Source organism: Nannobrachium achirus, assembly GCF_963921795.1.
Source record: "Nannobrachium achirus genome assembly, chromosome: 22".
In the NCBI taxonomy this organism is placed as follows: Eukaryota; Metazoa; Chordata; class Actinopteri; order Myctophiformes; family Myctophidae; genus Nannobrachium; species Nannobrachium achirus.
Genome location: NC_137829.1, coordinates 18,181,901 through 18,201,479, shown reverse-complemented (window position 1 = coordinate 18,201,479; position 19,579 = coordinate 18,181,901). Strand labels below are relative to the sequence as shown.

General features: G+C 44.0%; 1 protein-coding gene across 1 annotated transcript in view; it reads right to left on the bottom strand.

The window, feature by feature from the left end:
* Nucleotides 1-7,572: 7,572 nt before the first annotated feature.
* slc39a10 (solute carrier family 39 member 10) overlaps nt 7,573-19,579 on the bottom strand; it is a 62,900-nt gene continuing 50,893 nt past the window's right edge. The window contains exons 9-14 of the mRNA XM_080752991.1: nt 17,834-17,998; nt 15,295-15,415; nt 14,483-14,809; nt 13,342-13,422; nt 8,233-8,423; nt 7,573-7,729 (exon numbers count right to left, since the gene is read on the bottom strand). Of these exons, the coding sequence (XP_080609117.1) occupies nt 7,577-7,729; nt 8,233-8,423; nt 13,342-13,422; nt 14,483-14,809; nt 15,295-15,415; nt 17,834-17,998 (1,038 nt within the window). The 3' untranslated portion in view covers nt 7,573-7,576. The remainder of the gene's footprint in view (nt 7,730-8,232; nt 8,424-13,341; nt 13,423-14,482; nt 14,810-15,294; nt 15,416-17,833; nt 17,999-19,579) is intronic.

The following is a 19,579-nucleotide window of genomic DNA, read 5'->3' as shown; positions in this document are numbered from 1 at the left end:
GGACAGGGTCTACTATGGTCTGGAGCCAGGCTACTGCTCTGTAGCTTTGTCACCAATAGTGTGAATGGAACATAACCAACTGTGTGGTAGGTTCCAAAACCTTGTCAGCTCCATACCCACATAAAAAGAGACATTTGGAATATCCCAGGGACCTGAACTTACAATGCATTATGAATTTCCATAACATCCAGAGTAATTCATAAACTACTGGCAGTAGCAGTGTTCTACCTGGAAATGTACAATGTTTCTAGGAGAAAACATCTTTCTAAGGACATTTTATATAATAGGCTACTCATCAATATTTTATTATCTGGGTTTTCCAGACATCTTTATACTGTACTCTAGTGACTAGTTGTTTACCAGCATTTGGTTGGTGCATTGTATAGTGCATTGTTAATTTTTTCTGCACATTCTTATTTAGTCTTAGTCTTTTGAATAACACACCATTTAGTCTTAGTCCTGTCTTAGTCCTCTGTTGTCTAGTCTAATCTTTTGGGATTACTCTTATAGTCTTTTAATCTTCGTCTTTTGGGCTAAATATAACCACATAACTCTGAACAAGTCATCGTCAACTAAACCATACACAAAAGATGTACTTGGCTTTAATTTCATTGCAGTTACATGCCAGTGTAAAATTTTACAGCCATTAGTCTTAGACTTGTGAATAACAAAAAATAATAGTCTTGGGGCGCCCGGTGGCCTACTGGTCTAAGCGCATACCATATAGGCAATGATGCCTGGCGGTGTCACCGGTTCGATTCCCGATCCGGATGACCTTTGCCGCGAGTCTCTCCCCATCTCTCCCCCCGTTTCCTGTCAGTCTACTGTACTACGGTATCCAATAAAAAAAGGCATAAAAGGCCCAAAAAACAAAATCTTAAAAAAAAATAGTCTTAGTCTAATGCAATTGTTTTAGTCTAGTCTAGTCTTATCGACGACAAAATATCAAAATCTTGTAGTCTTTTAGTTTTAGTCGACAAAATGAACACTGGGTTGGTGGAGGGAGTCCCCCAGTGAATGGTATTGTCTGGTCTCTGGTTTGTCTGTTTTTGGAAATGGCTACACAGATTGACATGAACCTCAGATTGGACTGACCTCATGCTTCCTTCTATGCATGAGGAGTCCAAGTTGCTTCTTTTCACCTGACAGGGGGGAGCTTCCCTAACCGGTTATTCTAACCAGTTCCTTTCCCCTCCATCAGGCACCCCAGCTGGCCAGGGGGAGTCAGTATAGAGACCAGGATTACTGCATGTTTTTTTTAGGGTACCTACCCAAGGAGACACGGAGAGAACATGCAAACTCCACACAGAAAGGCCCCTTTGCCAACCCCACCTAGGGTCAGATTATTTTCTTTGCATTTCCTGAAAAATTGATATACAAAGGTTTCCACCCAACAGGGAAGATATGTTTTCCACATTTTATTTTCAGTTTTTAATGGGGAGAATGCACAGACAGACAATCAGCAAGAATGACGCAATGCATTTCATATCCAGGTTTTTCTAAACAATAATATATACAGCCAAATAAAAACCTAAACGAAACCATGGACCTTCATTTCTGACACAGAAGATTTGCTGCCCAACGGACAGTAAAGAGAGGAGACAATTCTTTGGGGCTTTGTGGCTGTAAATGTAGCTCCGTCCTCATCTAAACGCCTAATCTATGCTCCGTCGCACGCCGAAAACAGCCGAACCTACAAGCTAGGGATGGGGGATATGGTGATAAATATCATTGAGATCATACAATGTCTCCACAATATGCCTTATCAGAGATATCATACACGTATATATCGTGATACAATGAGGGAGTCTTATAAAAAAATCCTGTTCAATTGTTAATACAGATTCATTGCAGAATTCATTTATATGTCATGGTCTCCCATTAACTTGGACAGTATACAAATGGAACCAAATGTTTGGTTTCATTTGTATACTGTTAGAGTTACATACTTGTAAGGGTCAATTTAGACCTCCCAAAAAGGTTTGTGTTACCTTGTAGGTGGTTAATTAACTTGAAAAATAACCATAGAAACCAAAATGAAAAAGAATCGTGACAATATTGTGTATCATGTTACAGGTTGGACAAATATTGTGATATTGTATTTTTCCATATCGCCCACCCCTACTCAATGTGCCGCGGATGTGGCGCGCTGTGCTTGCGGGTCGGCCGTTTTCGGCGTGCGTCACCGCCATGCAACGGAGTATAAATCGGCCACCATTTAAAAAAGAAAACACATGACACTTATTCCCCAAGGATGATTGATAACAGAAAATTAAAACAAAAGTATGGACTTTTACTCTTGTAGCGGTCATTTAAATCCTTCTCCTTCAATGATAAAACGATCCTTATCTTAGAAATACAGAGTGGTACATTTTCAGGTAGCATTTCTATTTCTTAGTAGTTACATTTTGGAATAGAGAAATGTAATTGCCGTTTGTGCGAGTGGGAGAGAATTTAATTAATCTTCAACCTACTGTATATCCAGGTATAAACAAACTGTACTGTGGTTAAACATGAGAACATAAAACAGTTGCATATTTTAACACTTTTCAAATGAAGGCAAAATGTGGCAATAAAGCGCACATTCTAATTGTATAGTTCCCCGGAAACCTCTAATTTTGAATGTAGATCTCATATGTAGTGTGGGTGGAAAATAGCCCATGGGGCCCTATTTCCGTCCATGCTAAACCCTAAACCCCTAAACTTATTTGCCTTTTATTAGTATTTAGAAAAACGTTTTTAAATACTTCAATTAGCCGATCTACATTGACACGTTGTGAGCTTATAGATCAGACATTTGAACTATTTTAAAATGTTTTTCAAAATAGTGAAAAAAGGCAAAGCAGTTTAGGTGTTTAGCATGGACGGAAATAGGGAAATATGTCTTCTGTGCATTTCCACACCTGTGATGTCATGCACATAAAAACGATGCGCCCCATGACGCGGGGGGAATGCATTTGACGCCACAGGCCTACAGAGACATGAGTATTTTCCCCCATGCTATACATATGACATCAAAACAACGGGATTTAGTTTCAAAATCAGTTAAGTTTCCCCTCAAGTGGATAATACAATATGATTGGCAGCCAACCAATACAAATTATTCTCAGCCACCAAAGACCTCAATATGATCTTCACCATCAAATCATGAACATAATAAGAGGTACTGTATATAAAAAAAACCTAAACGAAAAGTAACACAAAATCGTGAATGTCTGATCTTCCTGTACAAAGAGGAAAATGATTTACACCCAACATAACGTCTGTACCATTCAACTCATGCGTCATGCATGACTCAGTCTGATCAAAAGTACATTATTTTAATGTGACAAAGATGATGATTCAAACCCAGTTAAGACAAAGGCGAAGAGATGTCACACGGTGACAGGATAAAAGGACGTCTCACAGCTCTCGTGTGTGTGCGACTTCCCACAAACAGGTTGAAGCCAGCGGCTAGCTGGCCTGCGTACAGCGACATGAGCAGCGGAATGAATGAACAGCCAATGGAATGTCATGGAGAGGAGGCGTGGCAGAGACGAGCAACAGCCACTGTTTTTAAAGCCGACTTTAAACGTACCGCCGCTTGACAGTGTCGCGCTGCCGAAGCGCGAGTAGGCAACACAGTCATACAACGGCGTATAAACCGAGAATTAGCGCATAGATCTGTGGGTAGGATAAAGCCGTATTTATGCCCCATTCACTCAAAATACGTCTTTGTTCAAAAGTTAAACCTTACTGACAATAAAGAGTTAGTCGCGGTGCAGGAGATGATTGACAAAGCGGCCTTATCATCCTCCCCATCTGTCTCCAATTCATTATGTTACCCTGACTTGTATCTATGCAGTATACTATATTTAATTACTTGAGCCAGCAGAGTGCTTAAGTACTGCGTTCGGCTGAGTATGTAGGGTATGTATGTATGTGTGTTTCTGTGTGTGTTTAACCCTAGCCCAATCAGGGACCAGCATTTCTGGCAACGTCATCATTAACAGCAAATGAGGGACCAGCATTCCTGGTGATGTCACTGGCATTGCCAGTGGTGAGCGCACTGCTGCTGCACAAGTACTTGTGCACAAGACGCAAGTTGGTACCTCGACAGTGTGCAGTTCTAGTTTTTATTTCAAGGATCCACAGTTTTGGCCACAGACCCCCATAACTCAAAAGTGTACAAATGGAACCAAATTTGTGGTTCCATTTGTACACTCTCTGAGTTACAAACATGTAAGGGTCCATTTGGTTCGTAACTATCACATTTAGGTGGGGGACACCCTGGAACCCCCTTAAGGACCCCTGTTGGTCCACGGACCCCACTCTGAGAACCACTGATATACAGTATGCGCTTGAGTTATTTTTGGAGCATAAATTCGGCTTTGTTTCTCCACAAAGGGGCCAATCATTTTGGCGCACTTGGCAAAAGTGTTTGTGCACCTACATCAATAAAAACAAAAGAGAAACATAGAATTAGTGATTTAAAAACATAAAAGGAAAAAAAGAAACAACAACGGCTGAATGTCTGGCTGTCGTGTGCTTCCAACGAGGAGGGATAAATATCCGTTTAAGTGCAAAGAATGCTAACAGTAGGAGACACGTGTACAGTTCTGATATGATGGCTATTACTATCGCTTGGTCTGTTCTAGATTGTCAGGATCAACAAGTAAACTAATTTAGTTGTTGACAAAAGTACTTTGTAAATCAACAACTTTAAAAAGCGTGAATGATTGGATTACATTTCAGCTGCACAATAGCTGACGTCTTTGAACGATCAGACGCATTTTTACAAAACTTCATTCGTTGATCCTAAATTTGACTTGCACAGCACTGATGTGAAAATGTGTACTCTCCCTTAGCCTGGGTGCCAGCCTGTTCGCTCCGTTCCACGATTTGTTTTGTCTCTCCGCATCACAGTCTGGAAAGCCTCCTATCTCCAAGGGGAGGTGGGACATATAAGCGGTATTCACACATCCGTGACTTCCGATTGGTCTTTGGTGATGTCTGTCAAACACACCAGTGTGCTGAGTGTGTTTATGATGACGTTGCTACGAAAACCTTACTCTGATTCGTTGGAACAACATCCAATCAGCAACGATGACGCATACGTCACAACTTGCTTCCTGAAATACGAGTCAACTGAATAATTTCCAGACTGTGATGCGGAGAGACAAAACAAATCGCGGAACGGAGCGAACAGGCTGGCACCCAGGCTAACTCTCCCTAGTTCGACCAAGGAACTGTCGCCAGCAGCGCGGTCAAATCTATACAAAGCACCTCTTGAGGACTTTACTCGCCAACCTCCATTAACTAGTAAACTACAAACACTTTGTATGCAAAAGAAAAGTTCTAAATTCACATTTTAAGCTGCTGACTGTAAAACTAGATAATACAAACGAAACAAAACAAAACATAAAAGGCCTAACAAGGATATGTCTCATTTTGGCTACAGACGGATTGTCAACCCCCTGAAAACCAGCGGCCTGACAACATTTTCTGATAATTAAACAAAACGCCAAAACTTTGTCTTTCGTCTCTGATGATCTTTGTGAAGGCCTTGGCAGCAGCATTTCTTAACACTATGCGCATAACTTCAATACTTGTGATGATCATATCACATAATATAAAATAGCACAATTACCAAAATATAAGGTGTCTAAATATATATATATATAACAGAGAGAGACTTTGCCACCATCTAAAGCCTGATTTATACTGGGTGCATACGTGCGTACGATGGTGTCGCTTGCCAAAAGTAGCACATCTACAAAGCAACTCAATACTTTTTTGAGATTCTAGATTGTCTATTTTCGGCATGCGACAACGTTGAACAACAAAGTACGAATTAACACTGAGCTCTAAGACGCTTCATTTTATTTAAACTCCAAAGATTTGTCGCCGACAACAAGTTTTCAGAACGATAAAGCAACGGCTATGGACTGCTGTTTTCATCGATATTATTGTTACATTCTGCCGCAGTGCCTCTTCAATGGGCAGAGCAGGGCTCAGTGGCGCCGCTCCAGTGGCCGAGGCTTGGCACTGCCATCGCCCGGTAACGCAGGACGTTGTGATACAGAGTGGGGAGTTGGGTTGACGACGGGCTGATTGATGACGGATGACGGGCGACATAAACAAGCCACAGGTGCACCAGACATGGTTGATGGGACACAGCACAGGGTTGACAGGGGAACCAGGGAGCAGGGAGGGGGGACAACGGCACATAAACACCTAGGCTGAGATGGATGAGTGGCGGGCTGCTGGGCTGAGACAGGTGCCTCTCCGCAGGGGGGCGCTGCCTGCATCTCCTTAAAGGCCAAGATGCAACTTATTTGCACGCAGGTGCAAACAAGTACCTGACTTAAGTATAAGTCAGATACCGTACTTTAAATCTCGTGGCACTGTTCACATTAGCAGACCGTCCACTGTCTACCAACCACAGATGATGATGAGACTATGATTCATGGCTATGATGCAAACCTATGAATTTGATGACTATTCACAAGGGCATTATATGATCCCATCAACGGGACCCGCTTAAAATATGCCTTCCTGGTTTGGGTTTGATCCGTATTTTCAACATGAGAACACCACAGGAATTGAATTGTTGTTTTTTTTCCTTCTCTTTTTCACTTCTATGGTAGCTGTTATTATGGCCTTGGTGATAATAAGCTCTGAGCAGAGCTGGATGTTTTCTTCAAGCATTCCTTCAAGCAGCACAGCTCTGTGGTTCACAGAGAACGAGGGGAGGGAGGGACACAAATCGACGCGGAGCACAACGTTTAACGGGAGGAGGGGAGGGGGAAGTGTAAACATCAGCGGCGTGGCCGTGAGATGAGGAGAAGCCACTGGCTTCAGGTTTGGAATGGACATGAATGAATGAATGAGGGGCATGAATGAATGAATGAGATTCAACACACATGCAAAGACTGGACCGGCGGCAACATGGCAAACAAAGTATGCTTAAGGCTGAGAAGCACGACATCGACACGTCCTTCTGGAAACCTCCCTTGGCCCAAAAAGACTCCCCCCTCCTAGCTCTGGTCCAGAGCGTTAGTGAGGTCTCACTAAAGCTCTGACAGGTGGCTGACTCACAGACAGGACCAGGATTTCTCTGCGCTACGAGGGCTCAACTTCAGTCAAAATAAACAAAACTACTTCGCTACTCAACTAAACAAAGGTAGTTTTGCTAAACCTCTCAGCACCCCACCCACTTTGTAAAATACATTATTTTTGTCATGAAATAAAACGCATTCCAAATCGACCGCAGCTTATTTCCGGGTTGTGTCTGCGGTGGCGCGAGGTGGGTGCATTTTATTTCATGACAAAAATAGTGTATTTTACTGACTGGGTGGGGTGCTGAGAGGTTTCCCACCGCAGAGAATAGACTTTCAACAACACAAAACTACCTTTGTTTAGATGAGTAGCGAAGTAGTTTTGTTTATTTTGACTGACGTTGAGCCCTCGTAGGGCAAAGAAATCCTGGTCCTGTGTTTGAGCCAGCCGCGTGTCAGACCGTTAGTAAGACCTTGCTAACGCTCTGGACCAGAGCTACCCCAACCCCACCCCACCCTCTGTCCCCCTGTGTTTACTAGAAGCCAAAGTCGAGGACAATTTGGTCTTCAAAGATGGCGATGAGCAGCATGATGGCGAAGCCGGTCAGCAAGCCCATGTTCTGTAGGACAAAGTGACCCATGTGGCAGCGCTTGTGTTCCTCGCTGTCCCCGTGCAGCATCTCTGGCAGCTGCAAAAAGGAAGAGAAAAACAATGATTTGGATGTAAAAGAAAAGATTTTCTTAAAGTAGCACTGTGGCTTCATTGGCAGGGTCACTTAGAAATCCCTTTACAGATATGCCAACAATGTTGTTTTGTTAAGATAATAAGTGTTAATTGGCTGTTAGAGCATTGTTTCTCAGACCCATTTTTATGGGTCACGAGTAAATAATAAATATATATATATATTTTTTTGTTTCTTAAAATAATAAAATAATACGTATATTATTTCAAAAGTTTAAAAAGAAGTTCATAACTTTTCATCAATTCAAACTTAATTCCAACATTTTTCAAAAGTATTTCATAGATAAAATTAACCCAAAAAGATCACTTAATGACCTTTAAAATCGTTACACCCCTGAACATTAGGATTCAAACGTGACTAGGTCCAGGCTTAACTCGACCTAATGTTCCCCGAAAAATGAAACCGACTGTTATAGGCATCACGGGAGCATAAACCATGCCAGCTCTTACCATATCCACCAGAGCCACGTAAAGGAACATTCCAGCAGTCACAGCAAATATCCAGTTGGTGACGTTGTGCGTGTTCTGGCCCACGGCTATGCCAATCAGCATGCCAATGTAGGCCATGAGCGCCGACAGCAGGTTGTAGACAATGGCCTGTTTTACGGACATCCCCGCCTTGATCAGCACGGCAAAATCACCTGTCGGCACAGGGGGGAGAAGTCGTAGACTTGGGGTCAGGTTTGTTCAGTTCATTCACATGCACCAAGGTTATTATAGTTTTTTTCTGTGTGGAGTTTACATGTTCTAGGGTAGGTACCCTCACAAAAAACATGTAGTAATCCTGGTCTCTATACTGCCTCCCCCTGGCCAGCCGGAGAGCATGATGGAGGGAAAAGGAACTGGTTGGAATAACGTGCTCTTTCCACGCGCTACGTCCAGCCAGGTAAACTCCCCCCCATCAAGTGAAAAGAAGCGGGTTGGACTCTCATGCATAGAAGGAAGCATGAGGTCAGTCTGTTGTCTCCCAAGGTTGGCAGAGGGAGTGTAGCGCCCAGGATTACATAATTGACACCGGCTGAAAAATGGGTTACAAAATCGTGGGATAAAAATTATATATAAAAAAAAATATATATATATATACAGTATTTTCTGGACTATAAGGCGCACCTGACTATAAGGCTCACTGTCAATGAATGTTCTATTTTCAAACTGTTTTCATATATAAGGCGCACCTGACTATAAGGCGCACATAATAGATGCTACCGTTGCGTTATGCATCCAACAGATGGAGCTGTGCTAAAGGGAATGTCAATGTCAATGAATGATCCATATATAAGGCGCACTGGACTATAAGGCGCACTGTAGTTTTTTGAGAAAATTAAAGGCTTTTAAGTGCGCCTTATAGTCCGGAAAATACGGTATATATATATATATATATATATTTTTTTTTTCTCCATTAGGTTTTATTTAATGTGTTATTTATTTCAGTTTACTTTTTGTTTTGTGAAAAGGCTTAGATTTAGTTCCTTTCTTATTCGTTTTAAGGGATAGTCAGGGGTGAGATTGCAAAAGCTTAGAAAAATAGTCAAGAAGCCAATCTTCAATGCGTCACAATTTCACACATAAGAATTGCATCAAATGGCGGTCTTTGGCCTAAATAATGCATATTAAAATGTGGGTCCTTGAAATTAAGTTTGATCAGGAACGGAAGACACAAACAAAATAATAATAATAAAATAAAAATCACTTGCTCTAACTTTAACACAGAGATTTCACTGTGTAGCTGCTATGTTGGTGTTTTGTCTTTCATAGATTAAATGTTTAGACTATCAATTTTGTGTTGCCTCCCATGACCCCAGAAACCCTGGGAATCCATCAACAAACCTGTTGTTTTAATCTTGGAAATAACGTTTCCGTTGATAAGGGCATGAGCGATTTCTTTCCGCATCGTCTCTAAAACTAAAATACTTTGGGGCTTTTGTTGGAGGGTTTCGTTTTCCTGACGGCAGCAAAAACGTGCCTGTCAATATGTCAGTCAGCGTAGATGATAAGCGCTCCCCCGGCGCTCGCTGCTCGGTAAACAAGGATACGCTGACGCATTCATCCCCCCCACACGCATGTCACGCACTCTTCTGTGACAAAACAAGGGCCTATTGACGTTTAAAGTTTAATTCAGCTAGAGAGAACATTCGTGTTTGTACCTTAACACCAGGAGGTGGGTGGGGTGTGTATGTGTGTGTGCGTTGATATTTGTTTTGCTATACTTGTGAGGGCCAATTGTCTAGTAGAAATTGAGAAACAGACATTGTTTGAGAGGGTAAAACAATGTAATGAGAATAAAGATTGCATTTTTCAAGCACTCGGGTTGTGGGTTTGAATCAACCGTGGTGCAGCCGGTTTTGTCGGGCGTCTATGCGAACACAATTGGCCCATGTTCAGGGGAGGGAAGCGAGGAAGGTGATATTGGTCATTGCATGTACTCTGCTGGGGTACCCCCGCCCGGGGCACCTGTCAGCAGGGAGTGTTGGGCGGGAGGAGTAGGACGAGACCAAGGCTCTACGTCCTCCCGGTGGGTGCTCCTCACTGGCAGGTGAGTCGGTAGGATACAACAATACGTCCTCCCGGTGAGGGCTCCTCACTGGCAGGTGAGTCGGCAGATGAGTCAGTAGGATACAACAGTACGTCCTCCCGGTGGGGGCTCCTCACTGGCAGGTGAGCCAGTAGGATACAACAGTACGTCCTCCCGGTGGGGGCTCCTCACTGGCAGGTGAGCCAGTAGGATACAACATTAAGTCCTCCCAGTGGGGGCTCCTCACTGGCAGGTGAGTCGGTAAGATACAACAGTACGTCCTCCCGGTGGGGGCTCCTCACTGGCAGGTGAGTCGGTAGGATACAAACAGTACGTCCTCCCGGTGGGGGCTCCTCACTGGCAGGTGAGCCAGTAGGATACAACAGTAAGTCCTCCCGGTGGGGGCTCCTCACTGGCAGGTGAGCCAGTAGGATACAACAGTACGTCCTCCCGGTGGGGGCTCCTCACTGGCAGGTGAGCCAGTAGGATACAACAGTACGTCCTCCCAGTGGGGGCTCCTCACTGGCAGGTGAGCCAGTAGGATACAACAGTACGTCCTCCCGGTGGGGGCTCCTCACTGGCAGGTGAGCCAGTAGGATACAACAGTACGTCCTCCCGGTGGGGGCTCCTCACTGGCAGGTGAGCCAGTAGGATACAACAGTACGTCCTCCCGGTGGGGGCTCCTCACTGGCAGGTGAGCCAGTAGGATACAACAGCAGTGACAACACAGAAATGTGTGTGGGGAGGAATCAATTGGCATAAGGACTACATTTGGGAGAAAAAGGGGTAAAAATAAATAAATTAAAATTACTGTCCTAAAATGTTCGTGTCCTCACAAGTACAGTAATATGTGTGCATGGGTGTGTCCGTGTGTCTGAGATCAAGATGAGAAGAGAATTCCAGACCTCAGATCAGCAGTAATGATGAGCCTTATTGTACAGTGTTGTATAGCCCTGCTATGTGTTAAGTGATAAATGGAGCGGTGTCAGCCACGCCACCACAGCCCAGGTAGTGAGTGATTAAGTGCTGCCTACCTCCCCCTTGTGTTGACTAACAGCATCCTACTATTAGTGCTGTCTGGACGGGTACAAATGTGGAACGGCCCGGGCCACCGCGCCGATGGAAAGAGTTTGTGGAGCAGAAAAACCAGACTAGTCATTGGTGTTTGGGCGCGGTGCCGACGCCGGCAGGAACTGTTACGAAGAAGTGCTTTTTTAGTGGCATCGCACTGCTGCCATGTGTTGCTATCTAGGCTACAAGTTGTTCTACATAAGAACAAAAGCTTTTTCATACACTCAACACCCCCCACACACACAGCGCTTCCCTTCCTTTCCTTTGTGTTTTTATGTTTTATACCCTCAGCAAATATATAATTAATTATTAAGGAACACAAACCCTGTCTCCCACCACGGTGACATGTAAACGTTGTCATCATCATGTTATTCACATGTTGAGCCAGCATCTAATTTGCAGCCTCCACCACCAACCCGCTCCATACAAGGCCAGTGTTTAACAAAAGCCGGCAGGTTTTGACGAGAGCGCCTCTCGGGTTCCACCTCCAGACAAAAGACGCCCCCACACCGCCCACCCCACCAGCCGAGGCGGCGGCAGCAGCAGCTGCAGCTGGGAGGCAGCGTTGATGATTACGAGAGCTCTTTAGCCTCCCAGAGTGAAGCTAATTGGCAATGATGTGTGTGTTAATTGCGGTGGACGGGGCGGCGGGTGCGTCTCTGGGCGCATGCCGGAGCGGAACCGGGGGACCAAGAGAAGGGAGCCTGAAGAACTTTGAAGTGCGACGCGGAACGCAGTCCCACCCCTTCCATTCCGTCGTGCCTCTCTTTAACTTTTCGCTGCCTGTATCCCAGATGATGTGATTGATGGATAGAGAGAGGAGTTGGTAATATATTCATTGCGGTAATTAGCAAGGAAAAAGAGGCCGCTCGTTATACACTGTGCAGGGAATGTAGGCCACCCCCTTTTCTCTTTCTTCTTTCTATTCATCTCTTTCTTTCCAAATCCAGGCCGTTTCCGCTGAGACTTACTAGAGCCCTTTTCTACATCTGGGATGGCAGAGATTGAAGAGGCTAGAAAGGCTACATGCATACATGTGTAATCATGACTGGATGTGAAGGGACATTACTGCATGTTTTCTTTTGTCCTGAGCTTTAGTTTCTCTTGTACACTTTTGTCCAACGGAGATTAAAGGGAGCAACCAGTGGCAGGTGTGGGGAGTGGGTTTCAATGTGGAGGTTTAGTTGGGCACCAGAATGTGGAAGTAGATTGTGAAGTGTGTGTGTGTGGTGTGTGTGTGTGTGTGTGTGTGTGTGTGTGTGTGTGTGTGTGTGTGTGTGTGTCAAATAGGGATGGGACGATAAGAACATTTCATATCACGATTATTGTGGCAAAAGAAATCGCGATTTACGATATTATCACGATAATCAAAATCCATTATCCAGGGGCGGAACATTTCCAAAAAATAGATCTACAAGCTCACAACAAAGTGACGCGTTGTGAGCTTGTAGATCGGCTATTTTTTGGCAAAGACACGTGATAGAGAGTGAAAAAAGACTGTATCAAGTATGTACATTATAAGTACCTTTTACCAATTATAGAGTGTTTAAGTGGTACCGGATAATGCAGCTCGGCAAATAAAAGGTGAATTGATCCCAGTGCATGACGGAGGACAATATCACGATAAATTAAATCTGTTTTTTATCACGATAAACGATAATATCACGTATCGTCCCATCCCTAGCGTCAAACAGACAAACATCTGGCTTGCACTGCAGCTTCACGGAGCTCTCAGCAGCAGCCCCATGCAGTCATTATAGGCCACTGTGAGACGTCTGATGCTGCCTCGTCTGTAGCGACACCAAAGGTGGGCAGAATACAGCCGTGCACAAAAGGATCTAAAATTGAGATATCTTAACAGGTACCGAGCACATGCTTAATTTGCAGCACAGCATGTTGGCTTGGGCATACAGCTTCCGCCGCTGTCTATAGATGTCTTTGTTATCTGTGAGGTCATTGGAAATAATATGACTTACCCAATTCATGAGGCAACTCGTGGCAGAAGACGGCCACAGAAGTGCTGATGCCTCCTGTAGTGTTGGCACTGAACGCTGCACCTGTAAAAAAAAAAAAAAAAAAAAAAGAGATGTCAACACGTCGAACAGCCTGAAAATGACAGTTTAATTCCTCTTGAGTTTACAAAATGGATACATTAACCCAGGATTTTACTGTGTGCGTGTTAATAATGTGACAATTAAAGTAATTATAATTGTGATTATAAGAATGGTTGCCAGTTTGCCTTTATCCAAGTGAGAGATGAGTAAAGTTTGTCTTTTTCTTTTTTTCTTTTAATTGGGTTCCGTTACGATGGAGCTTTTAATCAGGCTTGAGTCTAACCGTGGCCGATGCTAAATGCTCAGAACACATAATCAAAGATAATTATTTGACTGATTGAAGCTGTGACCAAATGGGGGTAGGGTGATGGGGAAGTGAATGTTTACTGGTGAAAAATAATGGCCAAATAATCACGTTAATACTTGCTCTAAGTACAGCTGAGAGGTATGCATAATTGCGAAGCCACGTCTTTGTGGAGGAGATCAGAGACGGTCACTGTCCTTTGGCTGAGTCTGTTAAGTTAGGAACTAATGAAACGGAAAAGACTTTGAACAGAATATCTTATTCGTATAAATGATGGCTGGTAGAACTCCTCCATGCCTGTGTGCCTGGCCTTGATGATGACAACACACGATCTATCTACAGTTTTTCAACTTTCTGGATTCATGTTTCTCAAGTATTGACTGGAGTACTGACTGACTGACTGACTGACTGACTGACTGACTGACTGACTGACTGACTGAAGGCATTTGTGGAAATAAGTACCAGGCCACAAAGGCTTTTTATTCATTTTTTCCATCAAAGAATCTACATGGAAAACGTTGAATAGAAGATGTTTTATAATCAACTAAATTAACTCTGATCAACCACTTAACACTTGAGATGCCAATATTTTTGTAATATGGTCGGCCACGTTTGAAAGTAAACATACTGACCGCCATTACAACATTGTGAATTTCCACAACATTGACACGATTGTGGCTTCCGGGACAAAAATAATAGCATCCCAAGTGTTAATGGGTTCAACAGATCAAACAAGCGTTGGGACTCAAACCAACCCACCTATGGCCAGACCATCGCTGAAGTTGTGCATGCCGTCGCCCATGATCACCATCCAGGCGATGCTGGCGATGCCCGCGTCCTTCATCTCCTGGTCCGAGTGGCAGTTGGCGGCGTGTGAGTGGCCGTGCCCGTGGTGGTGCCCGTGCTTCTTGGCGTGGCGTCCGTTCTCCTTGACGGGCGAGGAGGCGTGGCCGTGCTCGTGGTGGTGGTCGGTGTCGGCCGGCGCCAGGGGCGTCTTGTTGGTGGGAGAGTCGGGAGGCTGGAGCTCTGACAGCTGCGTGTCGTTGTGGCCGTTGTCGCACGACGAGACCACGGTGCCGTCAGGACCTGGGGGAGGGGGGGAGGAAGGTTAGGGCACCAGGGTAGGGCCGTCATGATTAAGACATTTTACATGACGATTAATTGTCACTCAAATACTTACGATTAACGATTTAATTGTGTTTTTGTTGTTGACAATTACATTTCTGTTTGGCTTTTAAGCTTTGAAGTTGCACATGGCAGATATGACACATGACCTAAATATACAAAGAAATTACTGACATATTTGACAACTTTATACTTAAAAAAGAACATTGATAGTGGAAATAGACGAAAAAAGTTTTTCCTCACCATAATATGTGATGTCATTCACACGTTCATTCATTCATCCAACCTTCTATATAAATCAAGGCTTTCCTCGTAATACGCACAAATAAACAAAAACTAAACTAGTAAAAATAGTAAATTCTTAAAAGTAAACTTCCTATGCAGTCATAACAAAATAAAACAAAACCAATTAATATTTCCTATAACTATAGTAACTGGTGTAGCACCTTCGGTCAGAGGTTTGAGGTTGAGCCACTCTGCGTCTGAGCGGCGGTTCAGTTTGTGGTCCGACAGCTTCCTCCCGATCTTGGCCTCGTCGCCCCTCCTCTTCCTGCCGCACAGACGTCCCTGTGAGGAACAGAGGCCATCAGTTCAGCTGCTCTCCGTGGCATTTTAAATTGGGACGTTTGGCACCGCGCTCGTTTGGGGTTAATGACCCTGTTTTCTCAAGAGCGGCGCTATAGCGGCCTCAAACTTAGAGAAGTGGGCTGACACAGGTAGGGCACAGGAAAAGGAAAGGCCCCTGGCCTACAACACACCAAAGTGACTTGTCCTGATTACTACAGACTATGAAACAGCCAGGAGATCAGTAGGGTCAGGTGTCGACTCCGACTCCAAGTAGCTGTGCACACGCTAAATAACTCCCTGCCAGGAGGTGGCAGTATTCTGCAGTGTAAATAAAAGCCAAGGAGGGTTTCAGAAGCATTGCACAACAAAAACAGACAGACAGCATGTCAATGCTACGCCTTAGACACACACACACACACACACACACACACACACACACACACACACACACACACACACACACACAAACACACACACACACACACACACACACACACACACACACACACACACACACACCGTTTCAACTCTTCAGTATTTACAGCTGTCCTGCATTTTTTCCCCCGTTTTGGTTTCTTTCCCTGTTTTGCCTTTCTAATTTGTATGCTTTGTATCGTATTTTTGCAGAAACTTGCAAATGGCAGGAAACCACTCCATTACCATTGAAAAGCAGAACCACCTTCATAGGTATATTTAAACTTTCAAAGCAAGAGGTCATAAAAAAAAGAGCTTATCCACAAGCTCAATGTTCAGCAAAATCCCCTGAATATAGACTGTCTTGCCAATGGCAGTACGTGTGACGTTTTGAAATGGCACATCTGTACAAGTGTGTTTCTGTCTGTATCTCTCTCACCCACCCACACACACACACACAACCAGAGAGCACTATCCCCCTGGCCTACTCTTATCGAGGGAGACACCCATTGCTTTAGTTGTTCGCCAGACCCTTTCGAGTACAGAACCCTCAGTACCACTGACGGCCGTGTGCACACCGGAACATTCTAACAACATATTTTGTGCCACAGATATAGACAGACGGCCCGACATCAACTTACTGTAAGTGTGTCACAGCCTTGTTATGGGAAAGGGAGTATTTTCTGCTCCCCAGCGGAGGGTACATAACTACACCCAGCAGATGGCTGCTCAGATAAGGCATGATGAGCGCACAGGCCAGAGCTGTTAGGGGTTAAAGGGATATTCCACTTTTGGTCATTATCGTCTACTCAGGCTTGTGTGGACACCCTGGACAGTTTTTAATTCGCTTCGTTCAAGATTTAGATATTTGACATTTTATCAGACACTCCCTATCTAGGGCCCATTCCTATATGGGCCCTGGATAGGCCATGTTTGCCCATTCATATGTACGTATAGGAAGGGGCCCTGGGTGGCGAGTGTCAGCTAAAATTAATATCAAATATCTAAATATTGAATCTAGCAAATTAAAATCTGTCCAGGGTGTTCACAAAAGCCTGAGTAGACGATAAAATTACCAAACTTTTTTTTGAAAGTAGAATATCCCATTAACACATCGGATGCCCACGTGGTGTCTACAAGTCAATTTCTTTGATGTCGCTGGAGGCCCACGACGCGTTTGACGCGTTGTACAGTAAACTATACTGTACTGTAGCTACTGCACTTGGCTACCGCGGTGATGAAACAAACTCCATTTCCCAACATGCAGTGCGCAATTACGTCACCCGGACGTGCTGTGTGTCTCGTTGACTTCCTGTTTAGCGGCTGCACAAAAATCTCCTAATCTAGCTTTTAAATCACTTTCATTTCAAAACGGCAGCCTCTTCTACCTGCCGTAACACAAACACTGTGGCTTAGAAATTATAAAAAACGGTCCTGACTGAAAGAAAAGATTTTCGCGAAATAAACAGGACATACTCGGATTACATTTACTCGGATTACTTTTCTCGCCAGTACTCTCGCCGGTAGGTAAAATGACGCGTTGCCATGGGCACCAGCAAATTAAGACACGTTAACCACGTGGGCGTCCGATGTGTTAAGCAACTTGCTCAGGGACACTTCTACACATGGCTGGGTGAACCTAGGGTCGAGCCAGCGGCCTTCCAATTTCTAGACAGCCTCTCTAAGCCACTCGGATATAAAAATCTGCCCACAGACAAAACACATGGTAAAATCCTGAACAGGGACGTGAAGACAATGTTAGAGAGGCAGGGGCTAAAACTTCTAAAGGGCCTTTTTGGTGGAAAATCGAAAATAGCAGACCTCCAAGCAGACAACCCGTCGCACTGAGCTTGGAGGTTGTCTATTTCCGGTGCGTGATACCACACTGAACCAAGCATAATCAAGTCAATACTGGAGATGTGGCTTAATGGCATGGATTTCTACACACAGAGGGCAATACTTTCAACAGAAAACGCTGCATTCAAGTTCAGGAAAACAACTCACCCCTTGATCTTTGTAGTGCTTGAACATGCCGATGCAGTGTTCGATGATGAAGAGGAGGTAGATGCCCGACAGCGCCGTGAGGCCCTTCCACACGCCGTCAAACTCCACCAGCATGCTCTGCTCCCGAGGCGCTCCCGGATTGCTGTGGTCGTGCTGCCCCTGGGACTGAGAGAGCGAGAGAGCAAGAGGGTTGCAGAGTGGGGATAGGGATAGAAGGGCAAAGATAAAGCCTGGTTTTAAACTATGCTTTTGACTTTTAAGCCAACAACACTAAGCAAGCGTTGTTAGCTTGAAAATGTGTTATTTTTAGCTATCAACACCACTTGTGCGACATAATCTATACCTGCGTTGTAACTAAAAACTAAAGCGGTCAAATGATTGTAGGGGAGTGAAAAAGTACAACATTTATCTCTAAAGTGGAGTGAATAGGTACAGTATTAAACTCAGAGATGTAGTGGAGTATAAGTAGAAAAAAGTGTAAAAAAATATATATAAAAAAAAAGAACTTGAATCAATGCACTTGGTTACTTTCCACCACAGTCAAGCAACGTGGTTTAAGTAGAGCCTAGTGGAGGATGATTGGAGGTAATTGCGTGAGCGGGACTGTACGCAGGGGGGCAGCTTGGCAGGGAGCAGTGAATTGTTTTACGGAGCGGTGGTCAGGGTAAGTGGCAACTGGTGAGCGACTACTGGACCAATGGCTGAGACAGAGGACACGAGAGTGCTGTGGAACATAGGAGGAGGATCATGCCCCTGGGTCAACCCTGGCTACTGGAGGGCCATTGGAAATTAAGTTTCATTCCACAAATGAGATGAAAAGTGAAATTCAAACAGAGCTACAGTATGTATAAAGGCTGGGAGATATTAGGAAAACCTTTGAATACCTCGATATCAATATTACTCGCTATATATTAGTAAAAACAATTGCATTATATTGTGTTTAATGTTTTTTTTTCTGCTTTAGGTCCACTGCCTGCCTAGTCTCGCGTGGCCAAAATGTTGACTCCGCGATTTGGAAATGCTCCCGTCATACAGTCTGGTGCATCGAAAGAAGAACGATGAGTACCGGTTAAAGCGGAAGTGAAGCCTCCTAGTCACTTCCGTTTTCCGGCTCACATTGCACACATTTATCATTATATAAATAAAAATCATATAAGCATGTTTAGCTTGCTGCTTAGCAGAAATGACATTTTAAAATATATTTTCTTGAACGGTAATGCCCGTTTCCATTACTCGCCGTTCGGGAGCTGCTGTTCCAGACTCTATATAGCATTCAGAGATTGTGGAATAGTTGTCTGGCTACGCGAGACTACTGCCTGCCTAACCCACATATCCATGCATGCACATTGTACAGTAAATGCCTTATTTCCATGTTCTGCTTTTTTGCATGTGCCATGTGCATGCATAGTGTGTCTGTTAATTAATGTGACACATACACCAATACCTAATTTCAAGCCGTCTTCATCGGTATGTATACCTCACATGTTGATACCTTGATGAAGGTACAATTTCAATATATTGCCTATAGCCTTAGTCTGTATCCACTCCACTAACAGACAAAATTAACTTACTGCATCGGTGTTACTGAAATATTGGTGTACTAACCAAACCACATAATAAAAGGTATAAATGAAAACCTGCACATATAATTGTAAAGCAGAATTCTGAAGTGAAAGTTAACACAAGGTTTTATAGCTTTTCTGAAAAAAAGTAAAGAAAGAAATGGCACATTTGAACAAAGTGAAA